The 21,145-nt window shown below is 43.5% G+C and overlaps 1 protein-coding gene across 2 annotated transcripts in view; it reads left to right on the top strand.

Annotated features, from left to right (window-relative positions):
- LOC136780010 (nephrin-like) overlaps positions 1–21,145 on the top strand; it is a 145,629-nt gene that overhangs the window by 19,071 nt on the left and 105,413 nt on the right. Inside the window, exon 2 of one of the 2 annotated variants that reach the window (XM_066738024.1) lies at positions 1,594–1,632. The exons of the other annotated variant lie outside the window; for it this stretch is intronic. Within the exon in view, the coding sequence (XP_066594121.1) occupies positions 1,594–1,632 (39 nt within the window). The remainder of the gene's footprint in view (positions 1–1,593; positions 1,633–21,145) is intronic. 2 annotated transcript variants of the gene reach the window in all.

Genomic DNA, 21,145 nt, shown 5'->3' with positions numbered 1-21,145 from the left:
TAGTATATACAGAAGAGAGAGAGAGAGAGAGCAGGGGAAATCCAAAGCGCGATAAGAGTCACTGATAATGGAGCGTTGAGTAGCTTTTACCGCTTCTGTATTACTCGTATTCATTACGGTTCAGGCTGCGCGTACATGGGAGATTAAGTTTCTCCATCCGCTGGGAACTGGTGGGGGTGCCGGCTTTGTTCTACACGAGCTAGGCTTCTCGGGCGCGATAGCTCATACCGTAGCGTTGAACGAACACGCGGGTGCAGCGGCGGGGTTGGTTGAAACGATCGGAGCCTGGCAAGGTCGGTAACGGCGGTAAAGGCAGAATATTACTATCGTTACAATCGCGCTCGGTACCGTAACCGTAACTCGCCTTGGCCGAAATCGATAGATAATTCTCCGACGAAGATATATGTATAGGTGCACGTACATAGGCAAATATCCATGCAGCACATTCGTGCAACTACACGTACCGTTTTAACTGCCCCTCTTCATTGTAAAAGCGCGCACCAATTCGCTTCCCCCTTCCCACCCACCCTTTTCAAATTATCACACCCTCCAACTTCCCATACGCTACCATAACTCCCATACACGCTTCATTTCAACCATGACCTTAAATTTTACACCTCCTTGCTCCTCTGCTTTTTATTGAAAATACCCTATTCGATTTTCTCCTCTTGTTTTTCTCCTCCAAGTAAGAAATTTCGTCGATATTATATTTATGCGCATTTATAAGTCGAATCAGCCGTAGAACGCAGCGAGCATTTTTCCTAGCTCCGGCCAATTTCCTTTTTAGGTGTTAGTTAAACCGTAGAAACCGCGAGTTTTCCGTCGCCAATTTTATTTTCCTTTGAAAATCGCGTCGCTCTGCGATCCGGACCACTCTTTAATCCCCTCCCTTCGCCGGGTTCTACCACTTGCGTTTGCGTTTTAAATCCCTCGCGGTAGTATATAGAAGAGGTGCGGAGTTTGCGTTATCAAGTGGCGATACACGCTTTTTTCTCCGCCCAATCGATTTAGAGCCAAAGGAAGCTAGAACGAAGAAGCAGGCACTCTTTAGCTTGGAGGAGAGAGGTCTTATTTTTTATTTCACTTCCATTGACCATTTGCTTCGTTAAACAATGTTAATATTATACACACGCACGTGCTCTTATCCCCCCTCTCCCCAACTACCCACCGAATTGATATATCCCGCTTTTTTCCATAACTCGATAAGAAAAATTATTCTTACGGCTGAGAGAACGAAAACTATACTTTTAAGAAATCTGTATTTAATCGAAGCATTTGGATGTTCATATCATTACAGATCTTAGCGATTGAACGACGAGTTGGATAAATGCGAGAAATCCGTTTATGACTCGCAAATAATAAAAGCAACAGACACGATCGAGTTAAAAGTTGAGTAGGGGATTCTGGGCGAGTGAGAAGCTTGGCAGTTGAAATTAACAATGCCGCTTACGCTGCACTTTAAACCAAAAACGACCCATGCGCTGCCTTAATCTATAACCCCTTTTCTCGCTCTGAGACAGCATTAACATCCACGTAGATATTTATTTTCGTTACTCTATGATTTCTTATTATTTATATATGTTTTTGTTACAGGGGTCCCGCGAACATTTTCGGCTAGGCCTTACCGAGGAGGTTGGTTCGTTTGTTTGGTTTGCAAATTAGGATTAGTCAGTAGATTTTTTTCTCTAAGCCCTCTCTCCACTCCTTTATTCTTCTTCGCGCGTATCGATTCCGCTTCTACTACTTACCACTTGTCTTCTGTGTAGGTATCTCTCTTCATTTTTCAGTCTTTACCCACTTTCTAACTGGACCTTGTCTCTGCATCCCTCCTACTATTCGTTCCAATTTTCTAAGTACCTCTTTTCGTATCCTCGATCCCTTTATCTTCCAGTTCCATTTGTTCCAATTCACCGTTGGTTGTTTCTGCCCCCTTCCTTCCTCCTCTCTTTTCTCTAATAAAGACTTTATCTATCTTTTTTTTGTCTCTACTTCTCTCTCTCTCTCTCTCTCTCTCTCTCTACACCTCTATCTTCTAACACTCCGAAAGTCGCTAAAAAGAACCGTTCATTACCCTTTAGCTGTAACCCTTTAGACGCTGGACACCAAAAACATATCTCGATATCCTCCTGTACGTGTGTATACTTATAAGATTGACAGTATACCTGCACGTATATAATCTATATCTATCCATAGATTAACACAACCTGACACACAACAGCACATAGGACTGGCAAATAGATTGAACCTCCATATTATGGCCAATCTCACAGATCAAAGGTCGAACACCATCACAAACTTGCTCCATTTGTCGAGAGATCGTATTCTTAGTATTAGTTGATTGATGTTTAGATGTGTGATATTAATATCCAACCACTTCCACCATCACCACTCTCTTTTCTACGTATGCTATATACGTGCGCGTCTTTCTCGTTCTATCTCTCTCTCTATCTCTCTCTTTCTCTATACCTATGTATCTCTATATTATTCTATAACTATATCTTTCTTGCTCACTAATTCACTCACTCTGTCACTCACTCTCTTTCTATGCGAATGCGTGTTTCCGTGCGTGTAAAGCGTGCGTGCATAGCACGCACGCTCAGTTTTTCTGTGTGTTTTCACTAACGACGAGAACGAGTCGGGGCCAGCAGTAATTACGGTAGGCTCGCTAATAGTAGCGGCTATTTGTTGTACTGGAATCGATAAAACCAACCGAATGAAACCTAGATATATATATATATATATATATGCCATCCAAGAACCAAACTCAAATCTTTCGGATTTTCGACGAAACATTTTGTTAAACATTTATCGATTGTTGAATCCTTCTTTCAAAGCATCGCTAAAATTGCATAAAAAGTTGAGTAATTGTACCGTCGTTTAATTTTGTACCATTTTCATTGAGTTAGTAAAATTAGGATGCTTGATCTTTGAATTTTCCACTATCTTAATTCAGTCGAGTCGGATGACTAACTATGCGATCGCTAAATGGGATGCTTAAGTTCGTGGGTGTAAACTCTTAACTTAATCCAATTCGAGGCTTGATCGCTTAACTTTTGGATGCTTAGAAGCAATTACCACTGTTTTGCGGCTAGGAACAATGGCTTTCTTGAATTCAACTGCGAAGATGTTTGTCGACCGAGTTTGCAGTAATGATCTTTTTCATAAATATTTTTTTATATTTTGACCAACCCACCTTTTAGAAGCTCGGACGATCTTTTCCCTCCTCGCTCACAATGCTCAAGGTTATTTATATATATACATTATAGAGGTAATGGTGATCGTTGTACAAATAGCCCTTAGATGCATTTGCAGCAAAGCCATTAGGAAAACTCAGATTCCTGAATTAAACCTTTTAGAAGCTGTTCTTTCTCACGTAAATCGATTTAATTTCAATGGCCGGGTCAAGTGACAGGCAGCAGTCGAACTGTTTTATTGTATTAATCAGGCGTTATTGCGATATTTTCACCAATTCGCTAATTGAAATTCCCGTCTGGCATAGCACCGAGACCCGGTGAACCGATATAAACTCATCGTTTAACAGATTTATCACGTAATGCATGAGAGGACTAACGCTTTATTCACCAGGTCTTGGCACAACTGCTCACCCACCATTCTGGGGATGGAAATTATCTACCTGGGTAAGACACGAAAATCCTATACTTTTACGGATCATTAAATATATTATTTGAATTTTTTAAATGCTTCGTAATTCATTAATTGCAATTAATTTGTCCAAAAGTTCCAAGTCGAGTCGCAATTATTCCTGCAATTTGTTCAAATTATTGAATAAATCAATTAAAATTTAACGAAGATATCATTATTTCATCCGAAATACATTTGTGCAATATTGTTACCATTCGAGATTATTCAAGATAATAAAAGCACTTTGGATAATAGTATTCTTCTTGCGGATATTTTCAGTGTTGTTGATAATATATCATTATTGCATGGCTATAGTCGATCCGATCGAAGGTCACCCTTCGGTCTTCGCAGCTGTGTAAAGACCAGCCATTTCGTATTTCGTGGAGAAGCTCGTTCATTTTCATATTAAAGTAGTTCAAGTCGGCACACGCTCAGCCCCCATGCCAGTGGTATAGGTCAACGACGCGTGATCGGAAAGTTTCTCACCAACTTGTTCCGAGCTTGTTAATGTCGCCAACTTACGCAACTTTATAATTTACGTGCTCTCCAAGCACCGCCATTGAAAGCTCCTTCGTTTTCCTCCCTTTTTCTTATACTCTGCGGAATTTATTCTCAACATTTTTTTCTTCCAATTTTTATTTATACACGACGATTCGTCTTATTGCAATTTATCCCGATATATACCTTAGGTGCAAAATGATAAAAGACTTTTTTATTCAGTATGGTCTTTTCTATCCATGGTTTCCGGTTAGACATTATTCAAATGACACCTTGTATACATACCTATATATACGTACGTTCAGACGAATCGCGATCGAGGAAATAAAAATGTAAAAGCTTCTGCGCGGATAGTCCAACAATTTCGTGATCAATAATTTTTTTCTCTCTATGCTCGTCTCTTTAATCCAATTCCACGATAAACACACGGAGCTTTGGCGCGAGCAAACTTTGCGGAAAAGCTAGCTTGTATTTTCGATTTTTAAGCCAGTCGATATTTCTTAATACCGCATATGAATTTCTGCGATTATATTGGAATTGCTCAGAATTGTTGAAATAAAGATTTGTCTGAATTTCAGGAGATTTTTAATGGTTTCGGCGAACATGAGAGATTAAATAAATTTATGGATCGAGGCGCGTGTTATGCGCGCTTTGACTTTGTCAGTGGTTACAAAGCAAAAAAGGGAAGGGGCTAGAGAAAGAGAGACAGAAGCAGAGAGAAAGGGAGCGAGTAAAATAGTATAGTGGCTAATTAGAAAAAAGGCCGAAAGCAGGTCATATCGATCGCGCTCGGCCGCATTATGTGCGGACTAAACTCTTGCGCTCGGCTGAGGCCTCGTTTCGAAAAGTGCCACGGTTTGAAATATTAAATGAGAGCCACCAGCTCTCGACCAACCACCCCGATATATTTCTACGTAGCTAAAAGAAAATTAAATGTCTCGCGCGCTCCTGGCCAAGAAACTCACCTCTTTTCCTCGCCTCTTTCTCCAGTCTCTCCTGCACCTTCAGCAGCTCCTCGTTATTTTTTCCATCCGATATCGATGTCCAGAAAATCTCAGGAAATTCTTCTCGATCCCCATCTACTATGCATACGTTGCTCGATTTCCTTGTCCTTTTATTACGATCTCGCGTGCTCCTACTAAAGCGGTCGGCCGGCTAATCATCGACACGCGAGCCAAAGCTGCTCTAGTGGACATTATTCCCTTAATAAGGTTTCCCTTGGATCCCCCTGCCCACCTGGAATTTGCACAACAGCCCGATCGAATTTTCTGAAGCAGAAAATCGGAAAAAACTCTCTCTCAACCCCCCCCCCCCCTTCTCCCCTATTCACTCACCCCCGTCGAGCGCGCACGAGTTAGATATTTCCGGTCTCCTGTATAATGGCGAATGGGTAAAAAAAAAGCAATGCCTCGGCGAGGATAAAAATTGTAACGAGAATCAAAAACATGAACGAGATAAGGAAGAGGATTTTGTAATAAGCGAGTTTTTAAGGGTGGTGGTAAAAATCTGTAAAGGTTGCTTGCTAGATGCAAAGTTGGGGGTTTGAGCTCGTTAAGGTGGTCTGGTCGGGGCTTATAAGCGCGGCTAATCCAGCGGGATCGTTCGTAATTTAATGACGTTTAATATGCAACCACGAAGAAAGCCAGCGTTAAACTGACCTTCGCTGACACGTGCGAGCTGCTCGCCGCCGGAGAGAATATGGGTTATCGATTGCGGTAATTACGCCCAACTTTTGCAATTTCCCAAGGAAAATCTCGCGGTGTCACACGTGGCGCTTGTGACCCGGCTACACTGCAGATTAAACTTTCCCAGCTGAGGATCTATGTGCAAGAAGAACTTTGCTCCCCTGCGATACCGAGCACAGTCGAGACCGATACGTTTTTCTTCTTTATCTTTGACTTAACGAGCCAGAATTTGTCATTCATACACGTGGCACGTTAGAAGGAATAGCTGCGGTTCGATCGGACGAAGTCTTAACCGATTCAAAGTAGCTTAAACGGTCGCGTTCACCGATGATGCACCACTCGACTGACCGATCGACCAATATTTGTCACCTGTTCTGGTCATCGAGTATATTTAGCTTGGTACATGTACCTATATATATATATAGTCTACATAAATCAATTGGAAGGACCAAAATGATGATACTTACGCGTGCGATGTCTGTGAAGAAAATGGATGAGAAGGGATCCTATCCCGCGCACAGTACCAGCGAGCTCTTGTCTCGTTGATTTATTTTACGAAAGGAGCGAAAGTCCCGGGACCGTTGGTTGAATCGATAAACGTCAGGTTTTCGGGGAGGGAGATGTTTACTGGTGTTTCAAGATTTGAGGCTTGTCGGTGTTGGAGGATAGCTGGGAAGGTTAGGGGTAGTGGGAGCGTAGGAATTGGTGCAAGAGAGAGAGGTATATATGTTTGGGATAAAGGAGGGAAAGTCCAAGGCTCGCGAATGGCGGATTCTGGAGTTCTTCCCACGAGACTCGTGGAGTGGAGTAGAAGCGACATGTGTCGTCGGCCCGACACATTAGTCCTGTTTAACGTGTCCGCGAATCCTATCGCAGCTTCCTGGCGATTTACAACTGGGATCAGCATCCGTTACAGCGTCGCAGGACGATCGTATTGCGGCTGCTCCTTAATCCTCGTATATCTCAGCCTCTACTCTTGCACTAGTCTTGCTCCTCCACATTGTCTCCTAACAGCTCTTACTGCTAGCCCCTTCATCCCTCACCCTCAACCCCCTCGCTACTCTATCCCTTTCCTCCCCACATCAGCCACTACGAGCTCGCATTTTCAACGATATATACCAACCATACTGCTAACTCTACCACCTTTTACTCACCTTCCTCTTTCGGCCAGCCCAAGCGAGAACTAGACGACTGGCAACATAACTCCCCAACCCCTAACACCAAAAGAACCAGCTGGACTCTCCGCGAAAACTTCCAAACATATGCCACTCGACGAAACTTTAAATGAAGAGCTTCTTCCTATCGTTCTCTCTCTCTCTCTTTCTCTTTCTCTTTTTTCCACGTCTCCATGCCCTTGCCCTTTCTTCCAAAACTGCCCTCGGCTCCCAAAAGTATGATCTCCAACCCCTTATATACCCTCGTCAAATTCTGGCCTACTCTTACGACTCGAATTCCTGTTTTCTCAACTACTCTCCGTTTCTACTTACAGTTCGAATAGCCTTGTAACCATCCTTGTAAATTCCCTCATCTCGCGACTGCTGGGAAAACGTTGGTTATTCGTGAAAAATTGCATTCACATTGGAGCGTGCAGATAATAGCGTCGGGGTAGTCCGGCATGAGAGATTCTGATTGGACGAGGCGGGGGCTTAGCTGGGAACCGAATCGCGTGGCTGGCTACAGAGCCGTGTCTCTATCTCTAATAGAATTGTAATACCGTTCCGAATCGTATCGTAATCTCGGTCTTTCGTTGTTGCGGCCCGCTCGTAGCTCGCGGCTATGCGGTCATTTCGTCTGATTCAATCGCGACTGCTTTTACGACGACTGTTTCTGAACGACTTGACCCCCCCCCCCCCCCCAACTTCTCTTTCCATCTTTCCAACAAACTCCACGTTTTCACTCTACTCTATACGGTAAATAAATTCACGTTTCTTTCACTCCATCGAATTTCCCCAAAATCTATATGCGCAACAACAAAAATGATTAAATAATAATATTCTCAACATGGAATAATATTGCTTATGGAATCTTGGGGGATCGGTATAATCGGGATTAATCGTTGCTACTGAATTATACTTATGAGGCAATTATGGGAACAGAAGAAACTCGAGTGATTTTGACGAACGGCCATTTCTTAACACGAAGCTTGCAAATAAGAAAAGTTTTAGGGGTGAGTAAAGGGCTGGATGACTGGCAGGAAATACCAAAGAGTTTTCGTTCCACGTCGACCTTTCTATTTTATTCATGCTCGGTCGGAATTAGCTGCTTCATGGGTCTGCGTTAAAATCGAAAGACCACACACCCACGCTGACACACACACACTCGCATAAGCGCGCACACTGCTTTCCAATAGCACAGGGAGTGCCCAACGCTTGGTTAAGCAACGCGCATACACGCGCACGCGCGCGTTTTGGTTTTGCACGTCTAACTAGGAAAACTAGGATCCATCAGCGTTATCCGTTGACAGAGGATACATTCCGTAAATGGAACAGGAGCTGATGGTACAGCATGTAAATTAATATTGAGTAATGGACAAAATTCTTACGCCTCGCCTATGTATCGACTAATATATATATATATATATATATATACTCTCACGGGGTTTAAAAGTTAATGAAAAATATACATTACTGAATTATAAATATATATATGCATATGTATATAAATGGATAATACGAAAAAGAGTAAAATATAAGCAGAAGCAATTACAAGTGGCGTTGCATCGTGAATTATTCGATCTATCGAGCATTTTTATTGACAGAAGTTGGAGCGCCTCGCGTTTCGAGAAATTCACGTAGGAGATCGTGAGCTTAAAGCCGCGTCTTAGCAGCGCTTTAAATAATAAAGCGCTGTAAAAGGCACGTTCCTCTTAAGAATTGGCTTCCTTCCTTGACGTGGCTTAAAAAGTGAAGTGGAGAGTAGCTCGTGCAGGATTCAGGTCACATTTCCTGTGGGAAGGAGCTTGAAGGTGAGGCGACGGTGCGGGAGGGGTATAAGGCGAGGGGGATAGGAAAGGTGGAAAGGGTAAGGGAGGACCGGAAGCTTACAGCATACCGTCGACAAATCATTCGGTAGGAAACATGCTACTCGGGTTTCTACTGTAGTTACTGGCTCGCTCCACGGAACAATATGATTTATACGTCCGTCTTGATTACAATTGATTTTAGTCCAAAGTCTAGGCAGGACCTCGTTGCGTCCCAGGATCGATGTAAATTCTCACTAATGATTCAACTCACGTTCTCGCATCCCGGCGAATTGTCACATGCCGTCCCAACACCACTGACTCGCGTTCTGCTATTCAATCCTTATCATATCCGAATAGAATCCTCCATCTCTCCCACTTTACCCGATTAATGCAATTTCTGGGAAAGAAGGAACGTCCAAAGCTGAGACATTACCCAGATAGCCTATATATAGAGAGAGAAAGAGACGCCATGCAGAAATATATTAAAGTAACGCGGAGGAACTTTAAGCGAGTCACGCGCGTATCGGAGTTAAGTTTCTCCAAACAGTGAGCCAGTAGCATGGTCCTCGTTAGGCAACAATTTTCAGGATAATGACTCGCCGGAGTGGGAGAAGAATAGAAAAATAATTGCAAGGCTTCTGTGAAAGAGTAAAAGAGCGAAGAAGGGGGGGGGGGGTGAGGGAGTAAAATTTTCGTAGAAGGAGAACGTCGGCGGTGGTGGTGGCAGCGGCGCAGTGGAACATGGAAAAGCGAGAAAGCCCGATAAGTGTTTTCTTCGAAACGGATGATTGGCGGGTGAATGCCAGCTGGGCATTTCCATCACAATACCGCGTCGAAGCTGCGTTGAAAATGGGAGTTGTGGGAGGAGTAAAAGAAGAAGGAGAGAGGGGGAGGGGGAGTGTCTGTTCGGGGTGCAAATACGTTTCTGGTCCCGTCCGGAATACGTGTGTGCGTGCGTGTGTACGGGGAAAAGATTGAGAGGAAGTGTGAGTATGAGGGCTAACGGTCCCAAGTGATTCAGCGAGGCTGAAATGGCCGAGCATTGTGCTCCTGCAAAGGGGCAAAAGTCCGGCACACCCCTACCTCCCTCCTCAACCACCCCCTGTAACACTACCAACCATCTTACAAAACTTTCCAGGCTTCGGTGGCATTTCGTGGTCAGGCTTTGATTTTCAAGCATCGGCATCGCAGCTCTCGCACATCTTTACCTCGACAACTTCTCCCCGAGCAAAGTAAATAGCTTCCCTCTCTCTCTCTCTCTCTCTCTCTCTCTCTCCTCCCAATCTCCTAGTTTTCTTGTTTCAACGTCCTTTCCCCGTTTTTTCCATGGACTCTGCTCTTATTTCCCGGCTGTCGATGACAGCTTACGCTTGCTGTTCCTTTTTCCACCCTCCCTGACCTTTCATTTTCCAGCGTGTCGGCCTCTTTCATTTCTCCCCTCTCTCTCTTTTGGTACTCCATCCTTCTATAATTTCAAAAGAGCGAAATAAGGGAGGGTTAATTTTCATTAAACGCGCTAATAGGGACACTCTTTGTCTAGGCGATAGTTAAGATCGTATTGGCGATGCAATCACACGACGAATTGGACGGGAACACCAGGCTTGAAAGCAGGATGAATGAAGCGGGCCGATTGTGAGCCACCGCGAACGGCTTTCGGTTACATCCCCGCCAACAATGTCCCCCTCTCAAATAAATGGCATGAATGCCATCGAATGGACCGCTTAATCTGCTTTCGATCCTGCAAAAGCGCTAAACTATACTTCCATCCTATTTCCTATCCCCTCCGACCTTAACGGTTCTCTCGACTCCATTTTATCCCTGACTTTGGTAATTTGCCGAAACCCCTCTCTCGATTCCGACCAACGAATTTCACGGATTAATGAATCAACTGCTTATGGAGGGGGCGCCCATTCAAGTATCAATTTTACAAGCCGTCGAGGCACGAGCCACGATTTTGCCTTGGAATTATTTTCCTCCGAACGAGATTTCAAATTAGGCGTTCGGTCTCGTAGGTCGAATCCGGGAGAGCGATAGGGAGTTCGTTAAGGTGGAGAAATAAGAGCAAGACGTTATCGTGATAATGAAAAATTCTATGGCGACGATTGAAAGAGAGAAACGTGGGAGTTCTGGTACTCCTGGGTTGCTACAGATATCGCTTAATTTATTAATGTCAAAGATCGTGGTTAATTTTTTATCGCTCTCTCTCTCTCTCTCTCTCTCTCCCTCCCTCCATCTCGTCAGGGTTTATTCCGTTAGACAATTGGAGCGAACGGTGAACGCAACGGGTTAGTCGAAGCGAGAAAAGGCGAGGGTGAAAGCAACCGATGGCCCGGTAAAGTAATTTCTACGATTTATCGGTAGCTGCGCCTCTCGTACCCTCTCCTCCTCCTTCCAGTAGGACGGAAACTCAACAGTCGACGAGTATATACGCGTCACCGTTCGAAAAGCGATTGGCGAGCCAGAATTGTATTCCGCCAGGAAAATTCCTTCGCGGAAAACTAGCCTCATTGGATCAGCCTCGACAAACCATTTCCATTAAAACAGTGAAATATGCTTCCCTAACCTTTTCCCTTTCTCCCCCTTTTCTCCCTCATTGATCTTTACCTATTCCTCCGCCATATACTACATATATAGCCATCAACACCGTAGCCATTTCGTTCAGCCCATAACACCTGTAATTTCTTTCGTTTCACAAAAATCCACAAAATTCGACGATTTATGAAAATCAAGCCGGTGCTTCAAAATTTACCAGATTTCCTCGTGCGTAAAAATGAGTAAATTGTTTATACGCGATGAAAATTCACCAGGATTATATATATATGCGCAGAAATGTTATTTATGGAAATGGCTAGAATTTTGAAGATAAAGTTTTTGCTTTTGAAGCAATGAGCGTTATCAGCAGTAATCTGGGTATAGCGAGATACGTCTTAGCCTTACCTCGTTAAATCGCTTGGCTTATAGTGTAAGCGTGGCTAATCCAAGCAGCCAAGCGTAATTTAATGACGTTTAATATGCATCCTCGGCCACCGCCATTATCCCGACTTTTTGCGGACTACCGGCATCGCAGAGCCACCCCCCCCCTTCCCCTGCACCAAGCAAGAAATACTTTTTCCAATTCTACGCGAACAAATTTCGCATTACAGAAAATTAACTCTAGCAGTTTATTATTTTTATTTTTATTTATTTTTCTTTTTCGTACAAATCTCGTAGATTTCAGGCAAATAACGATGGCTGATAAAGGGGTAAAATATACCCGGCGGGAATGTTTTTGGAACAAAGTGGAGGGTATAAAGGAAGATAAAAGGTGGGGGCAGAGGGGAGAGGGGGGGGGATACTAGTATGATAGGCGGGGATAGGATGTCATAGACGATTAAAAGTGTCGCGGGCATGGAAGCCACACAACTGCGAAACGCCATTGGCCGCTCGCTCGACGCTGTGTGTTCTCCCTTTCTTTTACTCTCGCAGTCTCGCTGCGATACTAAATCAATTAGCTCGCATTGTAGATAAATCACCGTTTTACAAGTCCGCCGCGGCGCGCAGCGCGCACGACCGAGCGACATTCTCTTGAAATTTATCGTCCATTTTCGTCGCTTTCGCCTCGATTTTCGAGGACTTTGCGCGAATCGCGCGGAGTCCGGACAGCGATCGCGCCCTTATTGTCGCTCGATAACACAATGGAAAACGATCCGTCCCATCCCCCACCCTCCAGCCTCACAATCAAAACGCGACTAGCGATCAAAAAGCTGCCTGCTTTTAATTTTCCCCGACGAAGCACAAAGGAGAGTGTGAAACAATGAACATGCGAATAGTGGACCATAAAATTTTGCAATTGCGAAAAAATCAATTTTTCTCTCGCTTTTCTTATATATATATACAATTGCTGAGAAACATGCCAGTGAAATAAATATGGCAGAAAAATAAGCAAACTGCGAAGGTATGCATAATAGAAGGATATATTCGCGCTTATATTCGCGAAGCGTGGGCTGCAACGTGTGACGCTTGACTATTCGCCTCGACCATTTAATATTCCAAGCAAATAACTGAATGAACTGGCGACTGAGCTGCACCGCTCCAATGTATATTAACAGTGATTCAAAGTTCTCTGTTACCTAACTAAAAGGTAGACACACTACAGAATTGGTACACGAGGGGGAGGGAGAAAGAGAGAAGTGGAGGGTGGGTTGAGGGGGAAGGCAGGGAAGAAAGAGATAGATAGAACCAGTGGGAGATTGTAATTCCAGGAAATAGCAATTTCCGGGCCAATTAGTGCGCGAAATATTGCAAAACAATGCGGCAGGCTTGACGTGCGCACAATATGGCGACGAGGATGTGTGCGCGCCCGTCCCGCGTTGTACGGTATAATGTTCCCGGGTTGTTCCGTGATAAAACGCACCTAGTACAGACTGATGTACCTACGCGTTCCCAGAATGTTTCTCGAATGTCGGAGCAAAGACTATTCGTACCTGTAATCTGCCCGTAAAAAATCAATACAATGAAAAACACGTGAGGAAAATAATCAGCCAATATGATGGGGAACATGAAAAAGTGTCGTAAAAATTTAAATTTCTCTATTTTCTAGTGTACGAAGACCAATGAATGATCGAGTAATGAGTGGTGAAAGTATATATAGATGCATGTATAGTTGAACAGAGAGAGAGAGAGGGAGATGTACAGGACTGGTGATATTTGTTATCGGGACAAGCTGAATAATTGAGCTGAAATGCACAAGTCAGAGGAAGGATTTTGCACGAGGCGCAAATGACATTAACACCGCGGTATTGGTAACACTAGGATAGGCGAGGGAATGCAGAGGGGTACACTGGTGCCAATGCTAATTCTAATGCTAATGCTAATGTCGAGATGCTAATGGGGATGCTTTCGCTGGTTTGGTTTGGTTTGGTTCGGTTTGGTTTAGTAGGGGTATCAGTGCGAGGGGGCAACGATCGACAGACAGGCGGCAGATCCTGGTCAGCCAGGGCTCGGAATACCAATTGATTATCGGGCTCGGTAATTTATATAAGTCAGATAAGCTAATCAGTTGGACAAACAGAAACAGCCTTGCGCAATCATCGCCGCTCTAAAATTACCTTTCCTCTCGCGGTATTATAATACATTTTGTATGCACACAGTTGCCGCACAATACATAGCAACTGGCAACGCGTCTGTCAAATTGTCCGATGTAACGCTTTGCCCGTGTCGGATTTCCCTCCTTACGACTTCACTTTTCTATACCTCCAGCCATTCCTGATTGGAATTCTGTTGCGATGAGATTAACGTCTGTCAGGATCTTATGATAGCTCCTCTGATCTGACGTCATTCTGCCTAGGGATTCCCGTTCTTAGCTATTCAATATCAGTCATGGTGTTAAATCTGTTAGCGCGCTACTTGCATTATTGAACTTGCATGTATACCACCCCTGATATATATTCGTGACATTTGCCAAATCCATCAAAAGCCGGCGTAATACCAGTCGAGTAAAAAAGTAGCAAGGTGTTTCTTGCTGCTTTCTGTTTCTACCACTGTGCAGCCATTAATACGATTCTTTTGTGTTTTGCTATAATTATCATTTACTACTAATCAACGGCTCTGCAAATTCTGCAATTTTTTTCAACCGATTGGCATCACGGATGGAGATTTTTTTAAATAATAATGAAAAAAAGAATTGTTACGAGACGGGAAGGATCGATGGGGTTGAGGATATATCGACGTTCGAGGGATATTTCACTCGCATTATGGACGGTTATTTGGGTATTGTTATGGTAATAACATTTGGTCACGTGAATGAAGCTTGACACATGCACTAAAGCTTGCATAGACGTCGATCAAAGATGGCCTCGTCGACCAACGAGGTTTTTCCGGCTTCAATTATCTTTTTAAATTTCTATCATCACACGATTTCACGACCCCATTAGCCCATATATACGTAAGCTTGATTACAGTGAGATCGCCGGGCAGCGATTGTATAATCTCCGTCCTTTCCGATCGCTTCGTCGGACTCCCCCCTCTTTTAATCCGGCAGAAAGATGAACGGCAGAGAAATGGAGTGCGAAAAAAAATAGCAGCGATCGTACTCTTGAAAACAGCTATAATCTTCTCATACGTCGCGGTGGGAAAACTATTTCGTACGCGACTATCGAAAGTACAAATTGGAATCCTAAAAGCGAGTCTCTCTATTTCCCAACATGGTTAGTGTGATTGAATTAACTTTCTCGAATGAAATAATCCCGGTTGGAAATTTTTCCTATAGAATAATCCGTCCGGATAAACAGGCCGACGGAATAGGATGAAAGCGGAGCTTTCGTTGTATCAAAATCAATTTTAACGTATACAGAAGTATCACAGATAACAGGCTCCAATTTGAATTGCGAATCAAAGCGAGCTTTTCCCCATGCTTTTTTTTGTTCTGATTTTATTTGAACGCCTCGTCATTTGATATTTCGCGTGTACAGAAATAATACAGCATTGAGAAATCAGTGGTAAAAGCGACTGCACGTATTTGTTCTGATGCTGTCGCACATTCGGACCTTCCTGTCTTTGTTTACTACAACGTGTTTGCCAAAAGAAAGAAAATCTTACCCATCGAAGAATCGATATTACCAGCTGAATAATCTCTTGGGAAAATCTGCTCTTTTCTCTCGTTCTCTCACATACACACACACACACAAACACAGATTTACCCACGCGCGCCCAGCAATACGCCACACGTAATGCGCTTTCTATTATTCGCCGGACATTTCACAATTTTTTGTAAATCTTTCTCCCTTATATGCTGGAAAAATTCCATAAGTTTCTCGAAGCTTCTGTGCGCGCGAAGAGAATAAATAAGCGAAGCTCATAAGCGTTTCCAAGGGGTGGAAGAAAAACATTATTACTTTGGTTAATAAAAATAAGTGGAGGCAAAGGAAGACAAAGTAACGACCTCGAAATGAAAGGTGGATGAGAATATCGTTGTGGGTGAAGGTAGAAAAGAGAGAGAGAGAGAGAACAAGCTGGGGTGAAAAAGGAAGAAAATGGTAAAGGTAAGCTCGAATGAGAAGATCTAGTCCGCAGGACACCGAGGGACGGTGGAACCCTTGGATAATGCATCGTGAAAAATAATTGCCTACTCCCCGACGAATTGCCGATGAGACTACCGGTAATTTGAATATATTCTAATGGAACATCCCTCTCTCTCTCTCTCTCTCTCTTTTTCTTTCTTCAAAAAGAGAAAAAAAACAAAGAAGGGAAAGTAAAAATTGAACGAAAAGACGTTGAAGAATAATAATTATGGAATTGACGTGGCCACGAAAATAATTGGCCAGCGACTAATTTACCTTGGAAAATAATTTTTTTATTATTAATACAAATATCAATTTGCATCATTGATTGCAGGAAGCATTGTGCGCTTCGCGAAGCCGAGACCGTGCATATATAATCGCGGGGCCATAAAATCGAGGGCAGAATATAATATGTAATACTAACTTGTTTAATATTGAAACATTTCATTGAAACACTAATGACAGAGTTTCCATTACGTCGAACGTATTCTATTTCATACATACGTATTATGTATAATGCTACATACATACGCTGGAAATTAGCATTATTTTTAAACGAGCAGCAGGAAACAATGCGTAATGGGGCTTAATTAATAATTAATTCAGAGAACAAACAAGTAGCCGCGCGCGACCTTATGACTCGCTGCCTATTATTGTTTCTTCTTTATGTGGCATTTCGTCCAGTGAGCCACAGCAGTCCTTCAACCGTAGCGCGACTGCAGCGTTTAATTTCAATCCACGCGCGTAGAAACATTATTGCATTTGCAATGTAGAGTATCGTTTCTCAAAAACTAAAAAAAGTCTCATATTTATGGAGGAGGATGGAGAAGGCGGAAGCTCCCCGTCGCGCCAGACTTTATTCAAATTTAATGCCCGGAGCAAATTAGGCGAGATATTCAATTCCATCTCGTATGGCTAGGCTTTAATTGGAGGATAATTCCTGGGTCAGGAAAAGGGGAGGCAAGTCAGCAGAATGTCAGTCCTTTTCTTTTTGTCCATCGAGTCCTCTGTATATACTATATAGTGCAGCAAGTAGTGTTTTATCGAGCTCTGGACGCTACGGGATAAATATATATAGTACATGCACTAGATCTATATATATATATATATATAATAAAGATCGGCCTAGGTATATACGTAAGTACTTTTCGGATGCGAACAAGTCGATTAGCATAGAGATTGAGTCGCGGTTGTTTATGCAAATTTGAGAGCGTTCGCAGTAACAACTACTAGCAGTGTTAGCAGTCAACGTATAGAAGCAGTGAATTTCTCGTTTAACGTGTGCCAGTCCGCTCCAGACTTTCGCACCCCCGCACTACCGAGGGGACAAGGTCGCTGTCAATTATTTTTATGGAAATAATTCACCACCACCCTCCCCTCTATCCCCCGCTTCCCCTTTTTATCCCCTGATATTCCCGGCAAAGGAGGAAACCTGGTGATTAAGAGGGATGAAAAAAAGGAAGATTGGTGATCGAGGAATCTTGCCGGTTGGCTCAGTGATTAATCTTTATTGGTCAGCCGAGCGAATTCTTCGTGAATGAATGGATAATTACGACGAACGAAGGGAAGCAAGAAGGAGAGGAATATTAAAATCTGTATCAATATGTGTTCACCGTTTACTTTGTCTCAGCGACACTCCGCTTTTATTCGACAACTTTAATGGATACTTTTTCTCTCCTAAGTTAATCAGAAAATTTTAATAACTTTTTATAATCATAACGAATTCCATTAATTTTATGGATGTAACCGGTGAATTCGACGAGCTATTGGATTTTACTGTCGCGACGAATGTATATATATGTCCTCTGACCGTAGCACATTGAATAAATTCCTAATTAGAGGAAAGTTCTCGAGATCCCAGTTAATTTTGCCAGAAGCGATTAATATAAAGCAAGCGGGGAAATATATATAGTAGCAGCAGATAGAATAAATAAGAAAGGGAGATTCTTGTGTAGGGGCGCCGCGGCGAGCCGTCCGGGTTCGGGGTAGAGGATGGTAGCGGCGAGAGTATCGGTTCCGACGGTTCGCAGGGATTAGGTATAACGGATCCAGGGTCCAGTTTTCCATTTATCCGGGAGAGAGCATTCCCGAAGGAGCCGTCAACGTCGTCGAGAAGATCTTTCTCGAATTATTGCATCCCTGGCAGCCAAGCCACGGATTGACCACACATATCTCGAGTGTGCGGGGAATCAAACTCGATCAAATATAAATCGGGAAACCCGGCTTACTCGGTCCCTTTCAGCCCCTTCCACTCCCTAACATCCCGTTTCATTCTTCCACAACCAACTCCATCTTAGTTTACAAGCGATGTGCGCCTCCCCTATCCCTCTGCGGTCCACGATTTCGCGATACACACCGTGCTCCACCCCTGCCCACTTCGGACTATCGCCTCATTTCACCGAGCATCGCTCCACGGAATATATCGATATCAGCATTTCGAGGCCAAATCACACGCCATTTTCCATGGAAATAGTTGGAAACTGTCGAAAAGCATGAAATTTTCAAGAAATATCCGAGCGTTGGAGAGCGCGAAAGTTTCATTAATGACGTTTATCAGGCATCGTCCCTGCAATGATTTGTCGGTGCTACGTCGGTACTCCTGGAATTATTGCGAGATCGCATTGGCCAGATCGGAAATAAATCACGAGTTTTGGTTCACCACTAACACCGGCCATTCTTCGATATTGAAATCGCTCCTAATTTATAGCTGCTGCATATTTCCCGATAGATCGAGACTCGGTAATCCGCATGGTGAAGCATATTTCAAAAGCATCCAACGATAAACCGACCGACATCAGGCCGATCGTTTTATATAATATTATCGCACGCTCATCAAAGTGCTTATATGCCTATATATGTATAGGAAAAAGAAGCGCAAAACATGAAAATTCATGGATTCCACCGCGAGAGTTCGCGTAGTCCGATTGGCTCGGCTAACTCTCAGGCCTCGATTCACCGAATCAAGCTGCTCTCCAGTCATGCGATTCTCCCTATCGAATTGCCTGCAAATTTAATAAACTATCTATCTCTCGCAAGACTATTTACTGTACGAATGATTCTGCCCAATTTTTCAGCGTTCAAAGCACACTCGATGGGATATATATTAAAGCTATATTCCCGCATGGAATAACTCGACTCGCTTCGTTTCTCGCGTCATTCGCGTAAATTCGCGCGAGAGGTGGAATCTTGCAAGTGCTGAAAAAGTTTGTGCTCGGACCGAGAGCTGGAGGGGGGAGGGGGTAGGGTGCTATGAGAAGGGTCAGGGAAATCGGAGGGTACATTTGCGTGGCTGACGCGAAAATAATGCAGAAGTATGCGCGTGGGTGCAATAATTTTATCATTATGGGCGAGGCAGCGAATAGTTGTTGGAAAGTTTGCCGCTATATCACTTGAAAGCACCTTCGACCGTCAAGCGAAGGTAGCGTCGAGTTTATAAAACATTAATTTGCTGCCTCTCTCCCGCGACTCTCGAACGTCTAAAGCGCTGCCGCTGTCGCTCGACAATGCCATTAAAATTAACAATATGAGCCCCGGCTACCTGCAATGCTTGACTCCCCGTTGCATAATGTAACTGAAATTATCGTTGCCAAAGACTACAGGCGCACAACCTGCCAGATTATCATCCAACAAATTCACCGACCGATACCTACCCATCGAGCTCTCCATGCTAAAATTATCCTCGCACAAATCCTGCCTTACATAATTATATCCTCGACACTGCCCCACCCCCCCCCCCCTCCCCCTACTGTGCGATTCGCTAATTGTTCAAATTCTTAGGAAAAATCTTTTCAACGATAAAATCGTGAGAAGGAAATAATTGGAAAGGGTGAAAAATACTGGCTGTGAGAGAGTAATAATCTTGGTTACAGCGAAGGTCTGTTATAATCTGAAAAGTGCTTTGTGGAATATCAAATTCGAGGAGGTCTTTCTTAACTTTTTGCCTAGGAGTCTTTGTTTCGGTTAAAGGATCCAGTGAAATCTGGCAGGTTAGCAGGGTGGCCATTGTTCAAGGGTGGCTTTCTCGACAGACACCTCGAGCAACTCCACCTACAGGGGCCATCTCTCCCCAACTCTCATCCCAGGAAACAGGGATCAAGCCCAGCGGGCTTTTAAGCATGATTAAGGGTTGCTGCCCTTCCTTCTTCAAACTCACTGTTGTTTTCCACCCCCGTGCTCGCACTCGCGCCTTCCCGATTCTTTCCAACCCTTCGTCAGCGTGAAACGAACCTCGTGCTTGCCTGCCCTTGAAAAACGGAAGTGATACGAGCCCCACCTCAAGATTTCCTCCGTTAGAAATCACAATGTTAGAATTTAAGCCAGTTGTATAACGTCGCTGTGAGCCAGAAATATATATATATATATATATCCTGTATTGACGTATATTTTATATGAAACCTCATCGAACCAGTTGGCAGACGATAATTCTATGGGTTTTCTCGTTATGATAATTTCTTTAAATTGCCGATTGAATGAAGTAATTCAAGCGGCGAATGAATGGACTGGTGTGGAGATTGAGAGAGATTGGTGGGATAGGCGATCTGTCGGAGGTACGACAGATAAGAATCAACTGGCTGGCAACGCGTATAGAATTGATCGAGGCCGAGCAGCGACTATAATGCCAACGCGTTCCCGGATTATGTTATTCCGTCAGACATATTATCGTCGACGATATTAATGCAATATTCGGCCCGAATCGGATATGACCCTGCCCCGGATATTTCGCATAACGATAACACTAGCAGTTCCTGATCGCTTAACGATTCCAAAGTTAATCGGATGTCTGCCCTATTCAGATTGCACCGAATTCCTATCTAAACATATAATACGTGAGCTAGATCGAAGATTCCGATGCAGCGACGAATAAATAATTATTGCATTAAAATTAGAGGTCTCCGAGCGAATCCTATATTTGAAATCTATATCGATAATGCATGCAATCTCCCGCCTTCGTTGGTTAATAAAGAGATTTGCTATTTTTTATGGATTATCCTCGATTATTTCAAGCGAAATTTCATTAATTCTCGTCTTAGACATGGACATATTTTATTATCGCGATAGGTATTGAATTGTACTTGGGATGGAACGTATGAGGGAGAGGTCAAGGAGGTAACTATCCGTGCATTATAGTGTGTTGGCGAAACATTTACCATCGGGATTTCCCCAGGTGGCTACTGTCACGTGCCAAGCGTGAATGTCCGCAGACGGTACTACCTACCTGGGACTTACCAAACACTTCCCGCTGTCTTCTCCATTTTTAACTTTAACCTACTTTACACTCATGCAGTTGAGCGAAAATCATAATGAAACGGTATTAGCACTTA

Source organism: Prorops nasuta, unplaced genomic scaffold (assembly GCF_024137725.1).
Source record: "Prorops nasuta isolate Cenicafe-Biocafe unplaced genomic scaffold, Cenicafe_Pnas_1.2 PNAS00018, whole genome shotgun sequence".
NCBI lineage: Eukaryota > Metazoa > Arthropoda > Insecta > Hymenoptera > Bethylidae > Prorops > Prorops nasuta.
The sequence above is the reverse complement of the archived record's forward strand: the minus strand, read 5'-3'. Positions and strand labels throughout refer to the sequence as shown.